This window comes from Eupeodes corollae, chromosome 3 (assembly GCF_945859685.1).
Source record: "Eupeodes corollae chromosome 3, idEupCoro1.1, whole genome shotgun sequence".
In the NCBI taxonomy this organism is placed as follows: Eukaryota; Metazoa; Arthropoda; class Insecta; order Diptera; family Syrphidae; genus Eupeodes; species Eupeodes corollae.
The window spans coordinates 122979443-123000950 of record NC_079149.1 but is presented as its reverse complement, the minus strand read 5'-3'; the positions used below and the strand labels follow the sequence as shown (position 1 = coordinate 123000950).

Genomic DNA, 21508 nt, shown 5'->3' with positions numbered 1-21508 from the left:
CAAAAGAAAGCCGAAAACTTTGACACACTTTTGAATTAAGACAAAAATTATATGAATGAATGATAAGTCAAATTTTAATAACCTTGCATCTTTCTTGAGCTTTTATGACTCAAAACGAATCATTAATTTAAGTTCATTCGCCCACATCATTAGCATAGGAATTCAATTTGTTGAACGAAAAAATAAGTACGTCACCCACTTAGAAAAAACTTAAGAAACGTGCCAATATTATAAATAATAATATACCTAAAATATCCCATATGGAATAAAAAATGTACGAGTATGTATGTCAGTAGAAGTTATTTATAGAATTTAAGCACATGGAATTTATTTTTTGTTCTTATGTTTAATTTTCAACAAAACAACAAAAAAAAATTCAAATAAACAAGAAAGAAAATTCCCCAAAACAAAAATACACTATAGAATACAAAAGTTAACACTTACCCCCTTGCCAAGACCAAGTGGCTGAATGGACAAATATCCACCAGGCAATGTAGCAGCCACTGGCAATATTTGTTCTTCTAAATTAATTTTTCCCTTATTGAGCAACGGCAACCAGGCATAGCCTACTGGCGTTTCGAATGAAGCATTTGTATCGCGTTTCTTTGAGAGATTACAGGAAACGTGAAGGAATGAGAAGAGTAAATGATGCTGATTTGTAAGATGCAATGGCAGGCGCAATTTAATCTCCTCATACCATGTCGGCGTGGTACTGTGATGCAGTACCGGACAGGCTATTTGAGAAACAAACAAATCTTGTCCCGGTCGTCCATAAATGCACTACAGAAAAAAAATAGAGATGAAGAGAGAGTTTGTACATAAGAGGTATGTATGGTATGTTAATGAGGAGATTTTTACTTTGAGTGCTTTCGAGTCATCTCCATCCGTTTCGCGTAGTTCAATAATTACAGTTATATTGCGAGCTCTTGAAAACACTTTCTGGCTATCGAATGAAAGTCCAATTGGATAGACAAAGAAGTGATTTACAAATGTTGTATAGGGATTTATATCACGTTCTGAGGTGCTCTGGAATTCTGATAGTTCCAAAGTTGGTTCAACTACTGGAGGCATAGGAAATGGCTTTAATGGCGCCAGAGTTGTTGTCAAGGAGTCTGAAAGTTATAACAAAAATTCACATTAGACAAGTTTTTAGGTGAATGAACTTTTCATTTCTTTCTTACTATTTGGCAGTTCCGATATTCCTTCAATATCGATCTTAATACATCCGGGTATCACAGTTAGTTTACTAAATTTATCCGGCTTTCGGTATTCGGCCAGAAGTCTTAACAATTCTTCGTCTTTCAAGCGATTTGCATCTTGTCGATAGATTGCAGGGAATTCTATTGTTGTATCCAGTTCACTGCTATACAGACGGAATAAAGGTCTCGCAGCCCATGCGAAAGGCATGCGATAGTGACCGATTTTCTGTGAATACGACCTTACCGACTTGTGCAGCTTCAGGCCAGCTTTGGGATCTTTTGCAGCTTTTAGATATGGCTCTGTGGACTGATTTATACCACCCTGAAGTATCTTTTCGATTTTCACTACCAGAAAAACATCAGGATGCGGTGTTGTTACACTAAGGATTCCCTGCTTGGGATAGGTCAACCAATCCTCAGGTAATTTGGCTAATTCTCCTGGTAGCTCACCATTCATAGACCTCTTCGAACCACCATTCATCTCTGTTCTGGATGAACAGCATTGACTTGGCAGCATGTCTCTAACATTTTCCGAGTTTATATCAAAATAAAATGTTTCAGTCAGTTTTCGTCCGGCTTTGGCATCATACAAAGCCAGACTCGTTATGTATGGCTCAACTTGACACAGAGATTCCTTCTCTCCATCCGTTGGATTTTGTAGGCGAAATTTCAAACTCTTACAAGTCACAAGTATCCGTTGGCCAAATTGCTCACGATACTGGTCAACATGGTCTGAGATGGTGGCTTTGCTGGGCGATTGGTAACATGCAAAGAGTCTTCGTCTATTTTCTCTCCTAGCCTGGGCAATCGATATGTCAGTTTCACGGCCGTATTTAATCAACTGAGGATTCATGCTCTGATCGAGACCTTTGAGGGTGCCAAACATCATGGTACTGGGACTAGGTGGTGGAGCTCGCTCCAAACTAGACACACGTTTATCTTCTTGGATTTTATTTTGTTGCAGGACCGAAGATAGTTTACTCAGCCAGTCTTTGAAATCTTCGTCGTTTTCAGCTGCGAGGGTAAAGGATTTGTGTCCAGCTGTCATGCGTAGTTCAAAGCACAGACGACTTCTTTTAGGATTCTAAATAAATTCATATATTTAATTTACAAGGTAAAGCGTGGGTTCTAAGAAGTAACTTACCTGTACAACTTCTGTACAGAAATCCATGACAATAGTAGCTTTGGCTTCACCCTGCCTTTCGTCTTTGTGGAGCTCCAAGATGTAGGTTCCATCGACCTCCTGCCGCAGATAGCAATATCTCCTTTTGAATGACTTTGAACCAATGTTGGCAAACATTCTATCGGAACTTGTATCGGGGCCTTTCAGCAGATAGCCTTGTTTGGTTATGGAATCAGCCTGTGACTTCGTCATTTGTTCGTCAATGCGATCTTGATCCGCATCGATTTCATAGAGTTCTTCTTTTAGTTGTTCAGCGGGAATGATTCTGGATATTACAAAAAAATACATGATGTTAATAAAAAGGACTATTTGGAGGGATATAAATTTAAACTTACTTGGGAAGATCATGACAAGTTCCACCATAAGTGCTGTACTTATAGTGGACCAAGTGATTATTAGTTTGATACGTATACAGTGACTGTCGAGTGAGCAACGTCCCTCCACCCATTGGTGATGATGGTCTCTGACTTATTGTTCCAGTGCTTGTTTTCAATGTCGAACTCGACGAGGACGATGATGAGGATGTTGCCGACAGCGGTGAAGTAATTGAACCCAATGAACCATTCGGCGAGGACGATTGTGTGGACGAGAGTGAGTTTTGTCTTGATAAATTACCATTGCCATTGGCATTTCCATTTGCGTTTCCATTCTGCGAGGAAATGCTCCCATTGTGCGATGATACGTTGTTATTGTGCGTGATAATTGTTGTATTTGGTGGTGCGCTAAATTTTGGTATTGTACTCGAGATTGTGCGAAATTTACGTGGCAATACAACTTCCTGTGGGTGTTTTTTCGTTTGTTTGTTTGTTGAGTGCAAACGAGAATGAAAACGAAAATGAGACGAGAGTAAGAGAAATTGAATTAGAGTTGAGAGTATTAAATTAAATTAAATTAATTAAAAAATCAACGTTGCGTGACAAGAAGAAGGTTCATGTTACAAAAACTAAAAAGTGTGTCATTTAAATCTGAATGCATGGTGACTCTTATCAATTTAATTTCAATCTGGGTAATTTACAATATATGAGTAAATGACATTTTTTATTTGTGTTTTTGTAACGTGTTACATGAATGGCCATGTGAAAAGTTGGATGTTTCGGACGGTTGATGCTTTAATTAGCTAGGTTTGGCTTAGTTCAGTTGTTGACACATCATTTTAGTTTTAATAGAGTTGTAAGGGAGGCAAATTGCGTCGTATGACTAGAAGACCAAGGCACGTGTTCACATAAAAAGTGTTTTAATAGGTTGTGAATGTTTAGTCATAAGGCAGAGGTAACTCTCATCTGTTTTGAGGAAACTATTTTAAAGCGGAAGCCGCTCCAGCAAATAGACGACTCTTTTTTTTTAAATCAAGCTTGTCGGTTTATTCTTCATGACTGCTTGAGACGATATTTTAAGTGGAGTCATTTGATATACCGGCATTTTGCGATAAGGATATTTTTTTCGTGAGACTTTTCTGTTACTTTTTATCTAGCAACCGGAATTTGTTTTGAGATAAAAGTAGTCATATGATTTTGAATGGCAGACTTGCTGATTACAGTGAACAAAACCAAAATGAAACTATAAATCTATGGTTTTAGCAGACTAATAAAAAAATAGAGATTAATGAGTGTGGGACGAGATAATGATACACATTAATATTGTTTGTCTTTTTGTTGCAACAACAGCCAGAGATTAAAAAAGACTAAAGCCATTTGATCTTCCAAATTATGTATACATTACATATATCTATTGACATTTTTGAAAAATACAACTTATCCCCTAAATATTTCGAATCACTTTGTTCTAAAAATTTGTATGTTCAGAAGCTTGCTATTGTCAGCGAAATAGTAAGTTTGGACAATCTTGAAGATGGTACTGATAAGGTATTATTATTATTTTTTTTTTGTCAAAGGGTCTTAAATAAGAAAACAGGGTTGGGTAAGAAAGGAGGTGTCCGTGTGCATGGGTTTTGAACTTCTGAGAGTTAAAATGACGAAAACAAAGTTAATTCATTCCACATTCAAAGAAGAGTCTAGAAACGAATAAGAAAAACCAAGTGTATCAGCGAAACAATTAATTAGATAAGAAGTTGCAGACAGTAGATCATAAATAAAAATAAGAAATATTGCCGGAGATACAACAGAGCCCTGAGGTACACCAGCATTTATTTTTTTGCTTTTAGACTTAAACTCATCCAATATAACTTTATTGAAGGGTCCGAAAGGTAATTTTTATAAGAGGATTTGATGCAAAAATGCTTTTAAAATTCCAACGCAATAATATTACTTTCTTTAATACGATATAAATATTTCTTTCACTGTTCACTGAGATTAGCCATGAGGACACCAATGGACCAGTTCTACGAAAGCTGTACTGTCGGCCATTAAGAAGCTTTCGTTTCTCAATTAGACTATAGTGCTATCGGTCTATAATTTGAGGGGGAGATGAATATTCGCCATTTTTTCAGCGAATGCGGTTTTTCAACTACTTAGAAAGATACCTGTAGAATAGGATAGATGGAAAAGCTATTGCAGTGGTTTTGCTGGCGTAGAAGAACACATTTTTAGCAACAGTATAAGTATGAAAGAAGATTCATCCCACAAAATCATTTAAGACCTCAAGTACGAGAGGAATCATAACAGTTTCTGGCAGCGTTGAACTGGCGGCGAACTGCCTAGCAAAGAGATTATGCTTCTCTAAAGAGCTTACAAATGGATTGTTATTGACAACCAGTGTAAGAACCGTGGTAAAGGAAGAGCTCATCATATTTTGTACAAACTACTAAAAATGTTTACTACCTTAGAAATAGAATCGTCAGTTGTGAGAACGGAATAAGTCGAAATTCACTTTTTAATGCAGATGTTATCTTTAGACGTAGACAAATCACACCAACAAAATTATTTTGGTTGTCAAAGTTACAGGGGTGAAAAATTTCATATTCAATTTCAATTTCTGTTCTCAAAACTTATGGAATTTCGTGTACATTTTTGAGTTGTAGATTTCTTCAAGATTTTCTCGAAATCATTTCTTGTAAGGGAAAACTATTTATTTTTTAATTCTGTTTGACAGGTCAATAGGAAAACGTTTTGGAATTTCCCAAGTTCTGTTAATGAAATGTAAGATTTTAATAATAAGATTTTAGTAATAAAACCCTTCTATTGGATAACTATTTTTTTTTAGAGAAATGTTTATTTTTACCAAAAAGTAAATATTTAACAAACAGGGAGTCATACAGATATTGGGGTCATAAGAAAAAACCCACGAACTTTAAGAAAGAAAATAAAAAAGGTATGTTTTTTTAAACTGTGCAAAAATGTGTCCGAATCGAACTTCCATACTAATTTCTCGTACAGATTTGGGCGGCCACAGATTGACGTCTGTTCAACATGCGTGGGTCTAAGTACAAAAATAAATAGTGCAGGACTAAGTGATACTGCTATTTAGCATGAATTGAAGCATGGAAAATTTTCAGATATGATACAATTTTTGTCTCTTATCGATATTCCTAAATCTTTTATAATGTTGGTAATTCTTAGCGACACACTTTATTTTATTACTTTTATACGTGTTACTGAAACGAATTGGTATCTAATTTAATATTTTTTTGTTTTTCTTACCGAAACATCATCATTTGGATACATTAACAGCTCACGATGTGGATCATTTTGAATTAATGTTTTGTTTTTGGCTATAAATCCTTCAAAATCAATTGGTTCCACAACCGAAGGTTTGTTCTAAAAATAGAAAAAAACAAAAAAAATTACAAATAAGATTTATGTTCACATATTTTGTTTTTGTTTTCAAAATACAAGTATAAGCACACAAAGCAAATTACTATAGTAATATTTTTTTTATTTGAAAATAAATAATACCACATCGTTAATTTACACACTTTTTTTTGGATTGTAAATAAAGGTAGAATAAATTTTATTGAAATAAAAAAATTATGAAACTAAATTATTGTCCCTTGTATGTATGTATGTATGTATGTATGTTTTATATGTTTGTCTATTATTAAGCTTATAAACTTGTTTTGATTGCTTGAGGCTAAGGCTAGATAAATTGTAGGTAGAAACATGAGGGAACAACAACAAAAAATATATATTTGGTGATGTTTTGGATCTCAGAATATTTCAAATAATTTATAGAATGATAAAAAGCGGTTATGATGAGAAGAAAAGGCTAAGGCATTATAAGTAATAATAAGATTATTGCTCATGAGTACATTAAATTTGGAGATCTCGACAATGGGTCTATATATATTTGAGGCATTTTATGCTATGTTATACATGAAGGTATGTACCTTTTGTACACATGAATACTTCAATTAAGAGTAATATTTTATATCAACTTAAATTCAAGGTGTGTTTCACTTATGCATGCACAAGCTTATTTGAAGAAAACAATTTGATGATAAGGAAAACATTGGTATACTTATTAAAAATAAAGATTATCAAACCAATTTGAACACTTGGATCACTGCATTAGGTGTGTCTTGTCTTAGGTGTATCTTTGTTTGTTTTTATTTGACAGTCAAAAATGTTCGTTCCCATAAAGGGCTAACTTTTTTGAAATATTGACTGGAAACTAAGATATATGACAATTGTCAAGCCTGACGTTTAATTATCTGTGGTTGCAATTTCAAGTCCAGAAGTAAGATTTTATTGGGCAGGTTCAGACAAAATAAGGAACTTCATTTGCAGTCAACTTCTTTGAACTTTGAACGTACATTTTGACCAAGGCAACTAGTTAGTTTTTAAAGTGTCATGAATTTCAAATTCAAAACTTTACTAACAAACCTTTACTTTAAGTTTATAGTAAAAGAACTTCCAAAAACATTATTGTCTATATAACACTCACAGACAAACTACAAGTCCATCACGATTTGTATTTTTTATTGTTAAGAATACTTTTCAAATTTGATAAAACAATATATGGAATTGTGTCGAAAATAAATAAATCATAGACTTATAAAGTTCAACTTTCAGTTGAATAAAAAAAACATGATCAACTGTCATTTTGACATAAGTAGACTTGACTTGATAGGTAAGAAGATCTCTTGACTAAATTTATAGTCAACTTTCCTATAAAGTTGGAAGGCAATTTTTTGGCAGCTTTCTAATCAGATTCTAGAAACTTTTCTTAGAGCTAAAAAATGTGTAAAATTTTATAAAACACTTTTTATTTTATAATAAAACTTTTACATAAGTTTTTTGGGAAACAAATAAGTTAATAAAGGAAAGTTAACCTAATTATAATCTTTGTAGGTTCTAAAATGCTTTTTTTAACAAACGAAGAAGAAATATTCAAATATAAAATAGTAATGGCTGAAACACAAATACGATTCAGCTTTAGCTTCGGCTTCGTCTGCATTACGTTGGGCCTGCTTCTAGGTTGCTTTGAATGACACTTCCAATATAACTTTTCTAAAATGGTACTTCTGTCATTAGCAGCTGTCATTTTTTTTTTTTTCAAAATAAAAAAAATGTGAGTTTTGAAATTGAAAAAAATTAATTTATTGCGGAAGTAGCTTACACAGCCTATAATAAAAAATGGGAATCCCTCCAAAAGCAAATGAATTTTGTTTGTTGATTTTTTGGCAGCTGTTGAGCTGTCAGACAAGCAAACGTTGAGCAAATTTGAACTAGGGATTCCGTTTAGAGTCACATTACGTTATTTCCTTGCGATTGTCAAATGAAACGTGAGGTTGAAGCATCATTGTGATAGCATGCATTGAATTCCCATGGCTGAACTCGGCAACGTCAGACGAAGCCGAAGCTGAAGCTTGTTTCTGTTTCAGCCATAAGGCATAGATCTTTCAAAATTGCATGTCTTCTTCAAGAATGGAATGGTTCAGAGTTGTAAGTGAAACTTAAAATGTTTTTATTTTCATATAAACTCTTTCGTAATAAAGAATAGATTTATGAAATTTAAAAATATACATCAATTTTTAAACAATAAATATCAGTAAAAAGTTTGAGAAATTAACATGTTTTAGATACAAAAAAAAAATCATTTCTCGTAAGGATTTTGTGTATTTACGAACAAATTTTAAATGTAACACATGTTTGACATTTAAAATACAGTTAACAGTTTTAGACTCCATGATTTTTTATTGTATACCCCGATTACATTAATTTGAAAAGAAAATTTTCTCAAATTAATTGAAAACCAAAACCACGTCACATCGCCGCCGCCGTTTAACTTTCTATTTTATGTGTGATGTCTGTCAGTGAATCTTCTTCATTTCCATTTTCCATCGATGTATGATTAAATTGTTCGCACCGCAATCAAGAGAAGGTCTTCAATCTAATGTCTGATCATAGAAAATTACTCAAACCATTTGTAAAAAAAACATTTTCATTGGCCATGAAAACTAATTGACAATCATCAACAAATCATCAATTACCTTATGTTGTTGGCGTAAAAAGTCACATCTCACATCTCTTAAAACACAAAGTGTGACAGTTATTTTTGTAGAATAATAATAATATATGTACATAAAGACTTATTTGGTCTTATTAAGATGCAAGCACATGAGTCTAATGTCAATCATTAACATCATCACGACAGCAGTGCCAGCAGCGCCAGAAGTGGTGGCAGCGCTGGTGGTGGCGGCAAAGATGATGATGACAAATAAAGCTGCCAAGTGAGAGGAAACACACATCTTGTTTGCATGTCCAAATTACACCCACTTTCCCGTGATGGTTTTTGTATTGTGCCGCCCCACTGCCGCCACTGATCAGAGCGCGTTTTCTTTAAAGGCACGCACCATAATCATACCATAGCACCGCGGCGCAGCATTGAGTGTTAATTAAATTAAATTAATATAACATGCACGACTGGATCGCACGAAGTTGCTCTAAATAAACAATATAAATGTCACTTTCTGCAAATTGAAGTTTTTTGACGTTTGATTTGAATGAAAGAGAAAAGAATATTGACATATGATAAAAAGCTTGAGGCATGACAAAAATACAAATGCCAATAATGACCAAGGGAATAATTTTATAGAAAAGTTTATAGGAAATCGAAACAAAAACTTTTTTGCACAAAACCAATACATACCCTATAAAGTTAAAAAACAATTTAAACTACGCACTTATTCGGGGGCGTTTTTGAGAACGATGTCCGCTTTACATTATTGAATAGATACAAAACGGAAGTATGGGGCTTTATGAATATAAATAGTATACAAAATATAAGCCAACACAGTTGGGTTTTGTAAAATGTAGGTCAAGGTTTTGATCTATCTTTTATTAAAATAAATTATTGTATGTAGATTCACTCGCATACACGAAAATATATATTTATGGGAGAACAAATAGTACAAAATGTTTGGTGATATCATTTAAAATAAATAAGTTACATAATTTAGACCCGAGAAGGGTTATTATAGGTTAGTTACCAATTTTGGAATTTTATTTGTTTTCATTTTTTTAAAAATTAAACTCTTTGTTGAATAAATTAGTCGTATTTATTTTGTCAAAGCTGTTGAACTTTTAGAAAGTACATTATGTATTTGCATCACGGTGGTTCCAGTCTGGTATCAGACTCAATACCCGTGTTTTTTGGCGTTCTATAAATAGTATAGTAAAAAATTCCCAAGAAAACGCATCGGCAGTAGCCAGATTTTTGTATTTAAAAATTGGTACTACTACACACACACAAGTAGAAGAAAGTTTTGTAAAAATCAAAAGTTAAAATTAACTTCAGCAAAAAACTAAAACTATAAAATGGACAATTTTCAAGAAGAAATGATAAGAAAACATCTGGAAATTGAGATTCTATAAACAAAAGTTCAGCTTTGACATAAAACAAAAACTTCAATAAGGGGTTTGTTCGTAGACTACTACATTAACATGTGGTGTTGAAGCGACTTTGAAGCTCGCCCAAATTCTTTATATCCCTGAATCGAGTTGAAATGAGCTTGATTCGACTCAATTCCGGTCGGGATCGGAGTCGAGTCAAAATTTGTGAAGAAAAACCTGTATGGAGTGTTTGGATTTACATATAATGCATTATGGTCTGTTTATTTGCAATAATTGCACATGGAGTAGGTTAAATATTGGTGCTGAACTATTCAGTTCTTAATTGTTTAACACGAATCAAACTATCTCACTTGCACTTCATAAGAAACATCGAAACACCATTTGCATTTGAAAGTGCTGTCAAATTTAATCAGTTTTAAATCTTCTTTTGCGGTGGAAACGCCAAAAAGATTTATTTAATCTAAACTGAGATAAACTTTTAGTGGAAACATAACACAACTTATTTATCTTATATATTATTTTCTCTTGCAAAATACGCCCAGTTAGTCCATTTTTATTAACAAAACTAAATAATATCAACAGTAACAGATTGATTTTTTTCCCCAATGGAAAACACATGATTCCTAATGCACAACTTCTCAACGAACACAGCCATCGAGATACAAATGCAATATCAATCGTACCAACATTTGAGAACGAAATCACATAAGATCGATTCGAGACTCGTATAAATGTCAAAAACCCATTTGTAGTAAGATTCTACTTTAACTTTTATCGGTAGTATTCATCGGTAGTAACATTCTACTATACTATTGATAGATAGAAAAGTAGCTCAGTGTTTATCACCACTTTTATAGTAAGTTTAAATTAAACTCAACGAGTTGTTCGATTTCATATCGTAACGTTTTTTGGCTTTATTTCTCGTACAATTTTAGAAATTCAAAAATGTTTTGTTGAAGTTAATACATTTGAAATAAAAACAGTCGGGAAATTCTTTTTTTTGGAGTCTCAAATCTGTGCAAAAGAATATCCATTAAGACTAATTAGAACTTCTTATGTTTCCTACGTTGGTCATTATATTCTATTGATCTAGGGTAAAAAAAAAATATAAAATTCAACCCTTTGGCATAATTTTCTTAATTGTCAAACAATTGAAAGAGGGCAAAATTAATTTTCTTCAATTTTGTAAGGGGCGAATCTATTTCACATTTGTCGTTATTTCAACTTGGATTATTTTTGTTCCATAAATTGAAAGTTCATAAATTGTTTTGTTTTTCTTTTATATTTACTTTAAATGACAACAAAAGACTATTACAAATCTGTGTCCGTTTGGAGCCAACATGAGACACTTACCAAAACATTACAAAATGAAAGGAACTTAAGTTTTCCTTGAAAAAAAAAACTCTTTAAAACTTAATGCAGATATCTTCACTTTATTCACTATTGGATTAAAACTATGCAAAACCAAAAAGCTGACCTTACCCTAGTTTTGTTTTTTTTTTTCCTTAAGTTTGTATACAACAGAAAAAAAGTCCATATATGAATTCAGGACACGAAACAAAATACAAATAAGAATCGCTCCCATTTGCAATGCCAAACCGACATCAGTCAACTTCGAATGAAATAAACATATGAACAATCACGCAACTTTCCGTGATTTTACATCGAGATTTTGCTGCTTTCTTGTCTTTGATGTTTAAAAAGCTCTTTATTTCATTGAATCATTTACATTGCACTCATTTTTAACTCACATCACATGTGTACATAATATAGTTTCGCAAAGAGTTAAGGAGATGATGGCAGTTGTTTCTTTTAAGATAGTTACACAAATCGTATGGGGATAACTTTAAATGGGTTTAGAATTAATTTCATATAGACATAAGTCCATAATTGCTATTAACGTCCTCTTTTGTTCGGTTATAAGCCAAAAATCAAGCTATGAAATATATTTCAAGTAAGAAGCAACTAAATTGAGCGTAACTCAACAAAAAAAATGGCTTTATGTCTCAAGGGTTTATGATTAAACTACTTCTTTCGAAAGAATAGAGCAGTCTACATGACATATGTGCATAATCGTTATAAACTCACCTGTTTATTCATTATAAGTTACCAATGAAGTTATGAATCATTTTCAAATTAAAAACAACCAAATTGGCCGTATCGCTACGTAAACCAAATATGGCATTATGTCCCAATAATTGCGTTTTATTCAGATTTAAATAGAAAGTAATAGAAACTATGTTAACCAAGTCAAATTTATAACTAAATGATTATAATACTGGAGATTGCATGTGTAATTTAAAGAAATACATTTATGGTGGGACATAAGTCCATATTTGTTTCTGGCTTTTCCTCTTATTAAAACTCTTAGAGTATAATTTGTGGAATTATTTTAATTTGTTATGTATGAGTTATGAACTTTTCTCCAGTCAACTTAAAATATATACATATATGCCTTCCACATTTTCTATGATTAAGAGCTTTTACTAAGTTTACAATCAAATTGCCAACAACTCCCTATAGGGCCAACTTTTATCCAATTGCTCTTTTCACAAGCTAACATAAAGCAGATCAAATTGCATTTGGATTGTCTATATATATCAAGTGTATCAAGGGATATATCGTAGTATAGTCCTTCTATTTTAACCCACCAAACTCATCCTCATCATCATCATCATCACCACCAAAATCGACCGACTGAGCTATTCGTATGCTTTATGGTTACATGGTTTAAATTTCTTCATAGATTCCAGTTCAATGCATTCTGAGTGCATTTTATGCAGATTTCATTATTGAAATGATGGAAAACCTAAAGAGAGCAAACTTTTTATTTTTACTTGGTTCACAGACACAGTCTATGATACACGAGGTTTATTGAATGATGATAATAATGATGTTCGAAATGATGATGACGAAGGCAATGATGATGATGTTGATGAGTCAATGAGGATGAGGAAGTGTACATGTATCGATTTTCTCTTTTCTTATCTGGCAATCCAATCGTGAATGACACGTAGGTAGGAGGAAGTAGGAGGAAATATCTGAAGTGATTTTGCAAGTGAAAAAAATATGTACATTATTCATATTAAAATCGATAAAGCACGATTTGCAATAAGCTGCTATATATAGGAGGTATCAGACTTCTATTACAATACACTTTGGGGTTAGTTACCCTGTGAAATATTTGATAAGACTGCTACTTTAATTTATTTTTATAATTTTTTTTGTTTTGTTGTTTGAAGAGGTTTTTATTAAAAGCTTCGATGATAAGAGAAAAAAAGTAATGAATTTACAAAAGAATTAATTTTGGAGTTGAAGTTTTTGTTCTTTTAATTTCTAATTACTTGAAAAACTTTTTTTTTCCTTTGAGTTACAACTTTGGTACTTTGGATATTATTAAAAGTATAATATAGGATAAGATTGTTTTCAGTTGTACGTCCAAATATAACCTTGTGGATTTCCATATTTGATTTATTCTGAGTTACAGTGTTATTTACAGTGTCAAAACTTGGCAGTGTTACAGCAAAAAAAGAAAATATTATGAAATTGTTTGTATTTGATTTTAAGTAGGATAGTGTTACATCTTAAGAGAATGGACTTTATTTGGTTCTTTATGCAATTTTTTTTAAATTTTACGGTGTAAAAAAAATGTATTTTGAATTGCAAAAATGTTGTATTAGCAGTCATACAAAGCAAAAAAACAACTTGTTTGCGAAACAACAATAAACACAATAAAATTTACGCGGTTGCTGTAAATTTTTGACAGTTTGGAAAATATTACTGTGAAAAGGCATACATGCTTTACAGTATTACATTTGGATAGTGTATGAAAGAAAATCTCAAAGTCTGACATTTTTTGTATTGTTGTTTTAAAAGTATTGAGATTCAACAAAATTACGGTGTGAAATTGTATCTTACTTAGTTTTAAAAAACAACTACAATAATTACACTGTATCAAATACTGTAAAACAGTTTAACAGTGTTTTTATGTGAAAATAGCAGTCAAGTAAGTAATAGAACAGTTTTTTGCGGCTGTATTTTTTCGATAGCTTCACGAAATAAATGTTTAAGGTCTTGAATCGATTGTGGAAAATAATTGGAAATAGTTTGAAAGTGATAAATTACAGATCATCTCTTGAAAGATTGGAATTTTTTCGTTGTTACAGCAAAATGTTTAAATATAAACAATTTTAATTACATTTTAGTTATTAATTTTTATATATCAAATATGACAGTTTCAAAACTAACAGCTTCCAAAGAAAGAGTCATTCAAAACGAAAACTTATATAGCACAGCTTTTGAAACAATTTTAGTATTTAAGTTTGCCTGTGTTGATAGCTATGTAAAAAAACTTAAGAGTAAGTAAGTGTTACAGTATTGTTTTAATACGTTCTGCACTTTGTTAATTTTAAAGTTTGTTAGTTTGAATTTAATTTCGTTTGGAGTGTTTTTGTTTAGCTTTTAAGTTAAAGAATGTGTGAATGTGCTATGGGGCTTGTCGAGTAACAGTGTCGAATATTACAGTTCAAAATATCAATATCGGATTTATTCGATTTTGAGTGAGGTATTGTGACGGTAAAACAGGGCGTTATTGTTTTATTGTTTGAAATACTTTATTTTTCGTTTGACGTTTGGCAATTTTACAGTGTAAACAATTTTACAGTGCACACAGTTTTATTTACGAAGCGAAGGAAATAATTACAGTTTCAGAATTATTCTCGTTTGTAAATTTTATTTTTTTATATAACTGCGTATGTGAGGTTCCGAAATTGTTGGTAAGACTGTTACAGGCTGATAGTTTTACCGATTCATAAAGTTACAGCTTTACAGTCTAGTGTTCGACAGCTTGACAGTGTTTTTGTATTATACATTTTGACAGTGAAAAATTTCTTTCAAATGTCAAAAATCAACTGATGCATTTTATTGAATTTATTGGCCAATCAACCGAAAAATTGTTGAGAAAACATTCAAAAGGTTAACAAAAAGAATTTGTCCTTCATCAGTAGAAAAATTTGTATATTTTGTTCTTACAAGGACGATACGAGACAACATCATGTTGATGTTTTTTTCTCTTCTCCTTCTTCCGGCAAAACGGAAATCAAGGATATATCTATAGAAATACAAAATTCTTGACTTCGAATGCATAGTTGCTCAAAGGCATCACAATATGCATTGTCTGTGCAGGGTCTTAGAAAATCCTTACATTTCCTCGCCAATGTCATTGGGTTTACATACATACATATGTGTACATATATACGAACGTACACTTTGTGTAAGCTTTTGATTTATTCTTCTATCAAACTATGTACCAAGAACATTTTCCTCTACTTTTATGGGCTTTCCTTTTGTGAAGGTATTATGCAACCTCACACCCTTTGGTTGCATTCAAATTACCTTCCTATGTTGTCCGCCACAAGAGAATTTGTGTACAAAGCGCTTCTAATAGCAGCTCCAAGCTTCAACTGACATTTTGCAGTAGACAACTTGTCTGGCTTGAAAATATGAATGTATAGAGTACGCTGTACTTGCAATGTCTAAGGTTATTCTTACGAGAAAAAAAAATTATGGCTAAAAATGTTTGTTCTTCATCAAGCTAGGTCTTCACGTCTGTTATCGTTTATGAACTTGAAAATGTATCAAAAATCTTTTCATTCTTTTCATGACGGCGACAGACGTTGAAAAGGTTTGCTCTTGTATCATTTGCATCTTTTTTGAAGTTGCACCAACTTTTCGATGATGGTTAAAGAGGACTGTACTTCTCGTGTGTCTGTACATTTTCCGACTCTCTCTGGAACAACATTGAAAACATTTTCTATAACGTGTCAGGTTCAATTTCAATTCTCAACTCAATTTGATATCTCAAAAGAAGGTGGGCGATACAAAACGCCCTAAAGGGTTCTATACGAACGAACGGCGCGACTTGTACTTATACCAACGAGCACTACTGTACAAAAATGTAAACCTTGCCTATACTTGGGTAAATACTTCGCTGTAGGGTTCCATAATTAAAAGACCCTTGGGGTGTTGAATTCGAATAAACACTTAAATCCCAGCAAGTCAGCCTCAGCGTCGCGGCGGGTGAATGGATACGACATGCGAATTCAAACGTGACCTGATGATGTTATAGATATACGAATTGATGTAATGTGTATAAAGCTGGATCCAAATGACTTCAACCCTTGTACTGTACATATTTCGTAGACATTTTCATATGGATACCTCTACATTTATGTTAAAAGTGTTTAACTTCAACCAAAAAGGGCAAAAGAATAAGTGAAGCTTGAGTATTGCTTTTTATGTTGAGGCGTTGCTTTTATCGAAGACTGCGAAAGGGTTTAAAGTCGAAAGGGTTAAACAATACCAACAGAAAAACAAGGGTGATTCCTTTGAATATATAAAATAGCTAAATTTTGTCAATGAAAACCGGATGTTAGAATTTTTGAGGGTTGTAAAAAAACGCATCCCATTATTCCAATCAATTTAGAAAATCAAAAAAAAAAACAACCCAGCTAATTATTGCCCAGAGGAAATAATCAAAATACTAATACAAACTAAGTAAGGGCTGTGCATATAAAATGTAGACTTTTTTGGCAATCAAGTTCTTTTGGGGTGCTATTTTACAATTTTGTAAACCCTTTTTTATGAATTCCTGGGCAAGACATATGAACAGTGTTCTAAAGGTAAGCATCAACTCATCTGCTAAATGTACTCAGAGAATTACATTTTTCCTTTTTAGCTCAAATGTCCCTTTATAAGACAATTATCATCCCCGATCATATGATTCTTTGAGGCTTATTTTTTTGCCTAAGGACTAAGGCAATAAAAGGAAGAGACTACATTTATAATTAAAAAAAAAACATTACAAAACAAAACCCCAGTTAAAGAAGGTTTAGGGTTGAGGTTTAGGTTTAGGTCAAAAAGCGGATACTGCGTTTGTTAAAGTAAGATTTAGTAGTAACTGAATATAACTGAGTAAGGCTCTAGTTCACTCAGGACTGTAGCGCCACCTTAAGTGAGTAAGTGACGTTTTAATATGTATTTAAAAGTTTTTATTTCAAGTCGTTTTTAGTGCAAGCAAATTTTTACCAATGAAACAATTAAGCAAAAAGAGAGATTAAACTATTGAAATACTTCCTATCACGACCATAACATTATGGGACTAAATAAGATCATTTAAACTATTAAGAGTGATTAATTGAGCTTGTAAAAGTCAGATTTCAAAATGAAAATTTAAGAAATTGTAACGGTTTTTTGGAAATTATGGATGAAAATTTCTTGCATTGTTGAAACAAAGATGAACTTTACATACGACACAAGTATTGTTGGTACGATTTTCTACTTTATTCTGTACGCAACGCTTTCTCACACTTGATTTATTCATCGGATGGTAGGGTAACTTTCGTTTTTCGTACCAAACTTGTTCTTAATGTCGGAATACCTCTTTGTCTAACGGTAAAATCACTTACCAAACTCCGAGCTACAACTTGTCTGAACTGCCGGCTGGTTAACAGACTTCCATCCATTTTTTTCTTGTCATGAAGTTTACTGTAGACCGTGTGTGCGTTATTTACGGAAATGTAAAAAAGTGCAAAAAAGGTAGTACTTGATTTTTGGTCTTCGATCAAGTTCGTAGCAAACCTTACGTTGATCCATGAAATCTACTCCATCAATACGTTTGTTATAAAATGAACAATTTTGGGACAAACGACATCAATTACTTGTTCCCGACTAAATGTCCTACACGTCGATTGTATGAAAAACACAGACATTAAGTTGGTGTCGGAATAAATTTACTTGAGACAGAACATGTTAAAGCATTCCAAATTCGTGTTGTACGGCTAAAGTATGAATCTCTGTTCTGTAAACTACAGCTTAAGCAGAGCCCAAGGGAAAACTTGTTGCCGACTAAATGTCCTACACGGCGATTGTATGAAAAACACAGTCATTAAGTTGGTGTCGGAATAAATTAAGTTGAGACAGAACATTTTAAAGCATCCAAATTCGTGCTGTACGGCTAAAGAACGAATCTCTGTTCTGTTAATTACAGCATAAGTTGTAGGATACTTTTAACAGTATAAGTACGGCTCTCCTTCAAAGTTTAACTTCGAAGTAATGATTATTTGCTATATAAGTTACCTGAGCTAATGGTATATTTCAAGTAAATTTTACCTAAAAATTTGGAATCAATAATGTTGTCCCTATTCTTGGCATCGCATTTACTCATAGGCCGAATTTAAATAAATTCGTTTACCTCGGAGTCCATACAGACAATGGCGCGGAGCTTTTTATAATATCTTATGAGTAAAACACACCAGCACAAAAGCGACACAGAAGAACAAAATATTATAAAGATGTTAAAAAATGTGTTATTAAGAAAAAGTACGTATACGCCCAAGTGTACCTTTCTATGAAAATACTTACAGGTAGGTATATGGGGCGGTTTTCTTCATGGACAATTTTAATTAATTTATATTCGAAGAACAACAATGAATTCGTTTCAAAGAATGGTGTATCCATAGTACTTATATCGTTTTCTATGTTGTTTTTGGAATCTAAATCTAGAGACAGTTCTAAATTGTTTCTATAGAAAATTTACATGTTAAAACTTATTCAAATCATTTGCAAGATAATGAAGGGTTTTTAGTTTTCATTTTACACACATCAAAAACATTTGACAAAACATTTTTAGACCTGCGTTAAGGAATACCTATAAGATTCATAAATCATTTAAGAATGAACTAAACAAAACCTTCTCGAAATCACTTATTAACCTTATACGGCTATAAACCTTTTATTAATACGAAGTACCTTCACACAGGGAACAATTTCAAATTTTCCTTCGAACTTTTAATGAGCTAGCCAGCCACATCATCATCATCCTTGACTATTACAATATATGACTCATTCGTATCCCACTCAAGGGCATCCCTTTTTAATAAACCTCCAACGAGTATAAATAAGAGATTCTTCATGATGAGTCATACTTTACTCCCTGTTCATCTATACAACTCACAGTCTGCACACATAATTTGAAACTGTACAGAATAGAATACAGGCTGTGTACAGTATAGCTTTTGAAAAAAGAGTTCATGTTTCAACTAACAAAAACAACAACAAGTGTCCTTAAATGTATATTCAACCTTCAACTTTTTAACGTCTTTCTCTTCTTCTTTTCTCATTCATTACAATGGATAATAATAATTCTAGTTGGAAGGATTTTAAGCATTCACATGCCGGAAGTATGCATTTTTATTTTCTTTTGCTGCAAGGAAAATCTTTATTTGTTGTTCTGTTTGTTCACTATTTTCCCATAAGTCACTGAAAAATAATATGTTTTTTTTTCTCTTAATGTAAAAGCGTATAATATGTAAGTCAAAACACTTTTCACAATGCTTCCCTAACAAAGAACTCTTAAAGGAATGAACAGAGAGAAGAAAAAACGAAACCCCAGAGATACAGGATACTTTTGGAGTAATTAATTTTTTTTTCTTTTCTCCTTTTTTCATCAAAAACTAAGCACATTCTTAGTTTTTTTTTTAAATTTTCAATTCGTTTTAAGTGCGAAGCGCGAGAGGCAAGCAATTTGGTGAAGTGGGCAAATTTAATTAAATCACAGCTCATAAGGATGTTAACCTCTGGAATTATGGGATAAATTATAGTTTTAAGGAAATTTAATGACAGACATTTCTTAAACTAATTTTGAGTTTGAAAATTGGAGGACAAAATTATGGTAGTTTAGAAGAATGAATCTCGAAAACTAGTTTTTATATTTTGTTTTAAAAAACTTGCAATTTTTATTTAAATTACGGTTCGGCTATTACACACTTCTTAATTTTGACTTATTGTTCACTTTGTTGAAGGTGACATTTGGTGAAATGTGTATATTTTCATTTGAGATCTCCATATCAATAAACAAAAACAAGCTTCAGAACGTGAATTTTTATTAACCTCGTTTTAACAAAACCACATTAATTACAGATCTGTCAGTTTCCACAAAATGACGTCTATCACTTTTATCGTAACAGACTCGGGGAAAATTTTAAACCTGAGCAATTAAAAACTGAGTTTGGTGAAACTTCTGTGAACGATCTTACTAACGAATATACTTATTAAAAAGGAGCAAGGTATATTCTTACCAACAATAACTGATTAACTGGCAGATAAGATCTGTTTGATTACTTACTAGAACTGTCTGTTTTGTCTATTTAATACTGCAACTGATCCTTAAACCTTCTCTTTTGAATTTTTTGTTACTTTTCGAACTTCATTTACCATGTTTACAACACCTTAAAGTCTGGTATGAACTTTGGTAATTTAATTTCGAACTTTTTTCAAAAGTAAAATAAGATCACATTCAGAATAGATGCTTAAAAGTCTAATAAAACTAAAAATTTATAAACGTTGCTATTAAACGCAATATCTTTCCACAAATTGTGTTATTAATTAACTTCCAGAACTATTAAAGTAAAAATACAAAACAAAAGCTAGCTATAATAATTTCACATCATTTCGCGGTTAACCAATAAAAACAATGCACCGAACCAAAATAAGATAGAAAATATTCAAAAGTGACATCTGTCAAACTTACAGTGCTACGAAGTTTAATTGGTTGGATAACTTGTCAATTCATTTTTTTTGACAAGAAAATGTGGTCCAAGTACATATATACTAAAAATAGATTATTTGGAATGTTGTTTTTTTTTTAATAATTGTATTACATTATTTTTGCTGTTGTACTGCAAATGTTATAAATATCAATGTAAAGTATACATACAAGTTTTACAATTCAATTCTATGTCGCGACTTAGTGTCTATTCAGCCTTAATTCTCTTATCGTTATCGACAAATAGAACTGAAATGAATTCGACCACTCACGCTGTTTAAAATAAAATAATTCAACAAAATCATGAAACATTTTTATTTCTATGGTTTTGTTTGAATACATGGCTTCGATAACTTCAGGAAGCATTGTTTTTGACTTTATCTTTCGCGAGGAACCAAGGAAACAAGTTTAAAAGGGTTAAACCACATGATTTCGGTTGCAAATTGTGATCATCTCTTCGTTTATAGTAATTTGTCTGCAAAATATTTACTATTTTTGTAGTTGGTTATGAAGTGGATTAATACAGTTTTAAAAATGGCGTCGTTTGTGCTTCTCATAGTACGACAGCTTCAAAAGTGACAGTTGATCAAATATTTTCTGAGAATTTCCTCAGACGCATTGACAGAGCAGGAGAATGAAATACATATAAGATAACGTTAACGTATTTAGAATCCACACACTTAGGCCAAAAGAAAAGACCCATTGTGATACCACATGAATCTAGAGAATTACTTCTTACTAGTCGAACCATTTTGAGCTTTTAATAAAGCGA

General features: G+C 32.3%; 1 protein-coding gene across 8 annotated transcripts in view; it reads right to left on the bottom strand.

Moving 5' to 3' along the window:
• Positions 1-21508, bottom strand: part of LOC129949854 (dedicator of cytokinesis protein 9) — an 85647-nt gene that overhangs the window by 13116 nt on the left and 51023 nt on the right. For all 8 annotated transcript variants that reach the window (XM_056061534.1, XM_056061536.1, XM_056061532.1 and 5 more), the window contains 6 exons: positions 5979-6095; positions 2718-3160; positions 2344-2647; positions 1182-2283; positions 859-1112; positions 445-780 (listed from right to left, as the gene is read on the bottom strand). In XM_056061534.1, the coding sequence (XP_055917509.1) occupies positions 445-780; positions 859-1112; positions 1182-2283; positions 2344-2647; positions 2718-3160; positions 5979-6095 (2556 nt within the window). The remainder of the gene's footprint in view (positions 1-444; positions 781-858; positions 1113-1181; positions 2284-2343; positions 2648-2717; positions 3161-5978; positions 6096-21508) is intronic.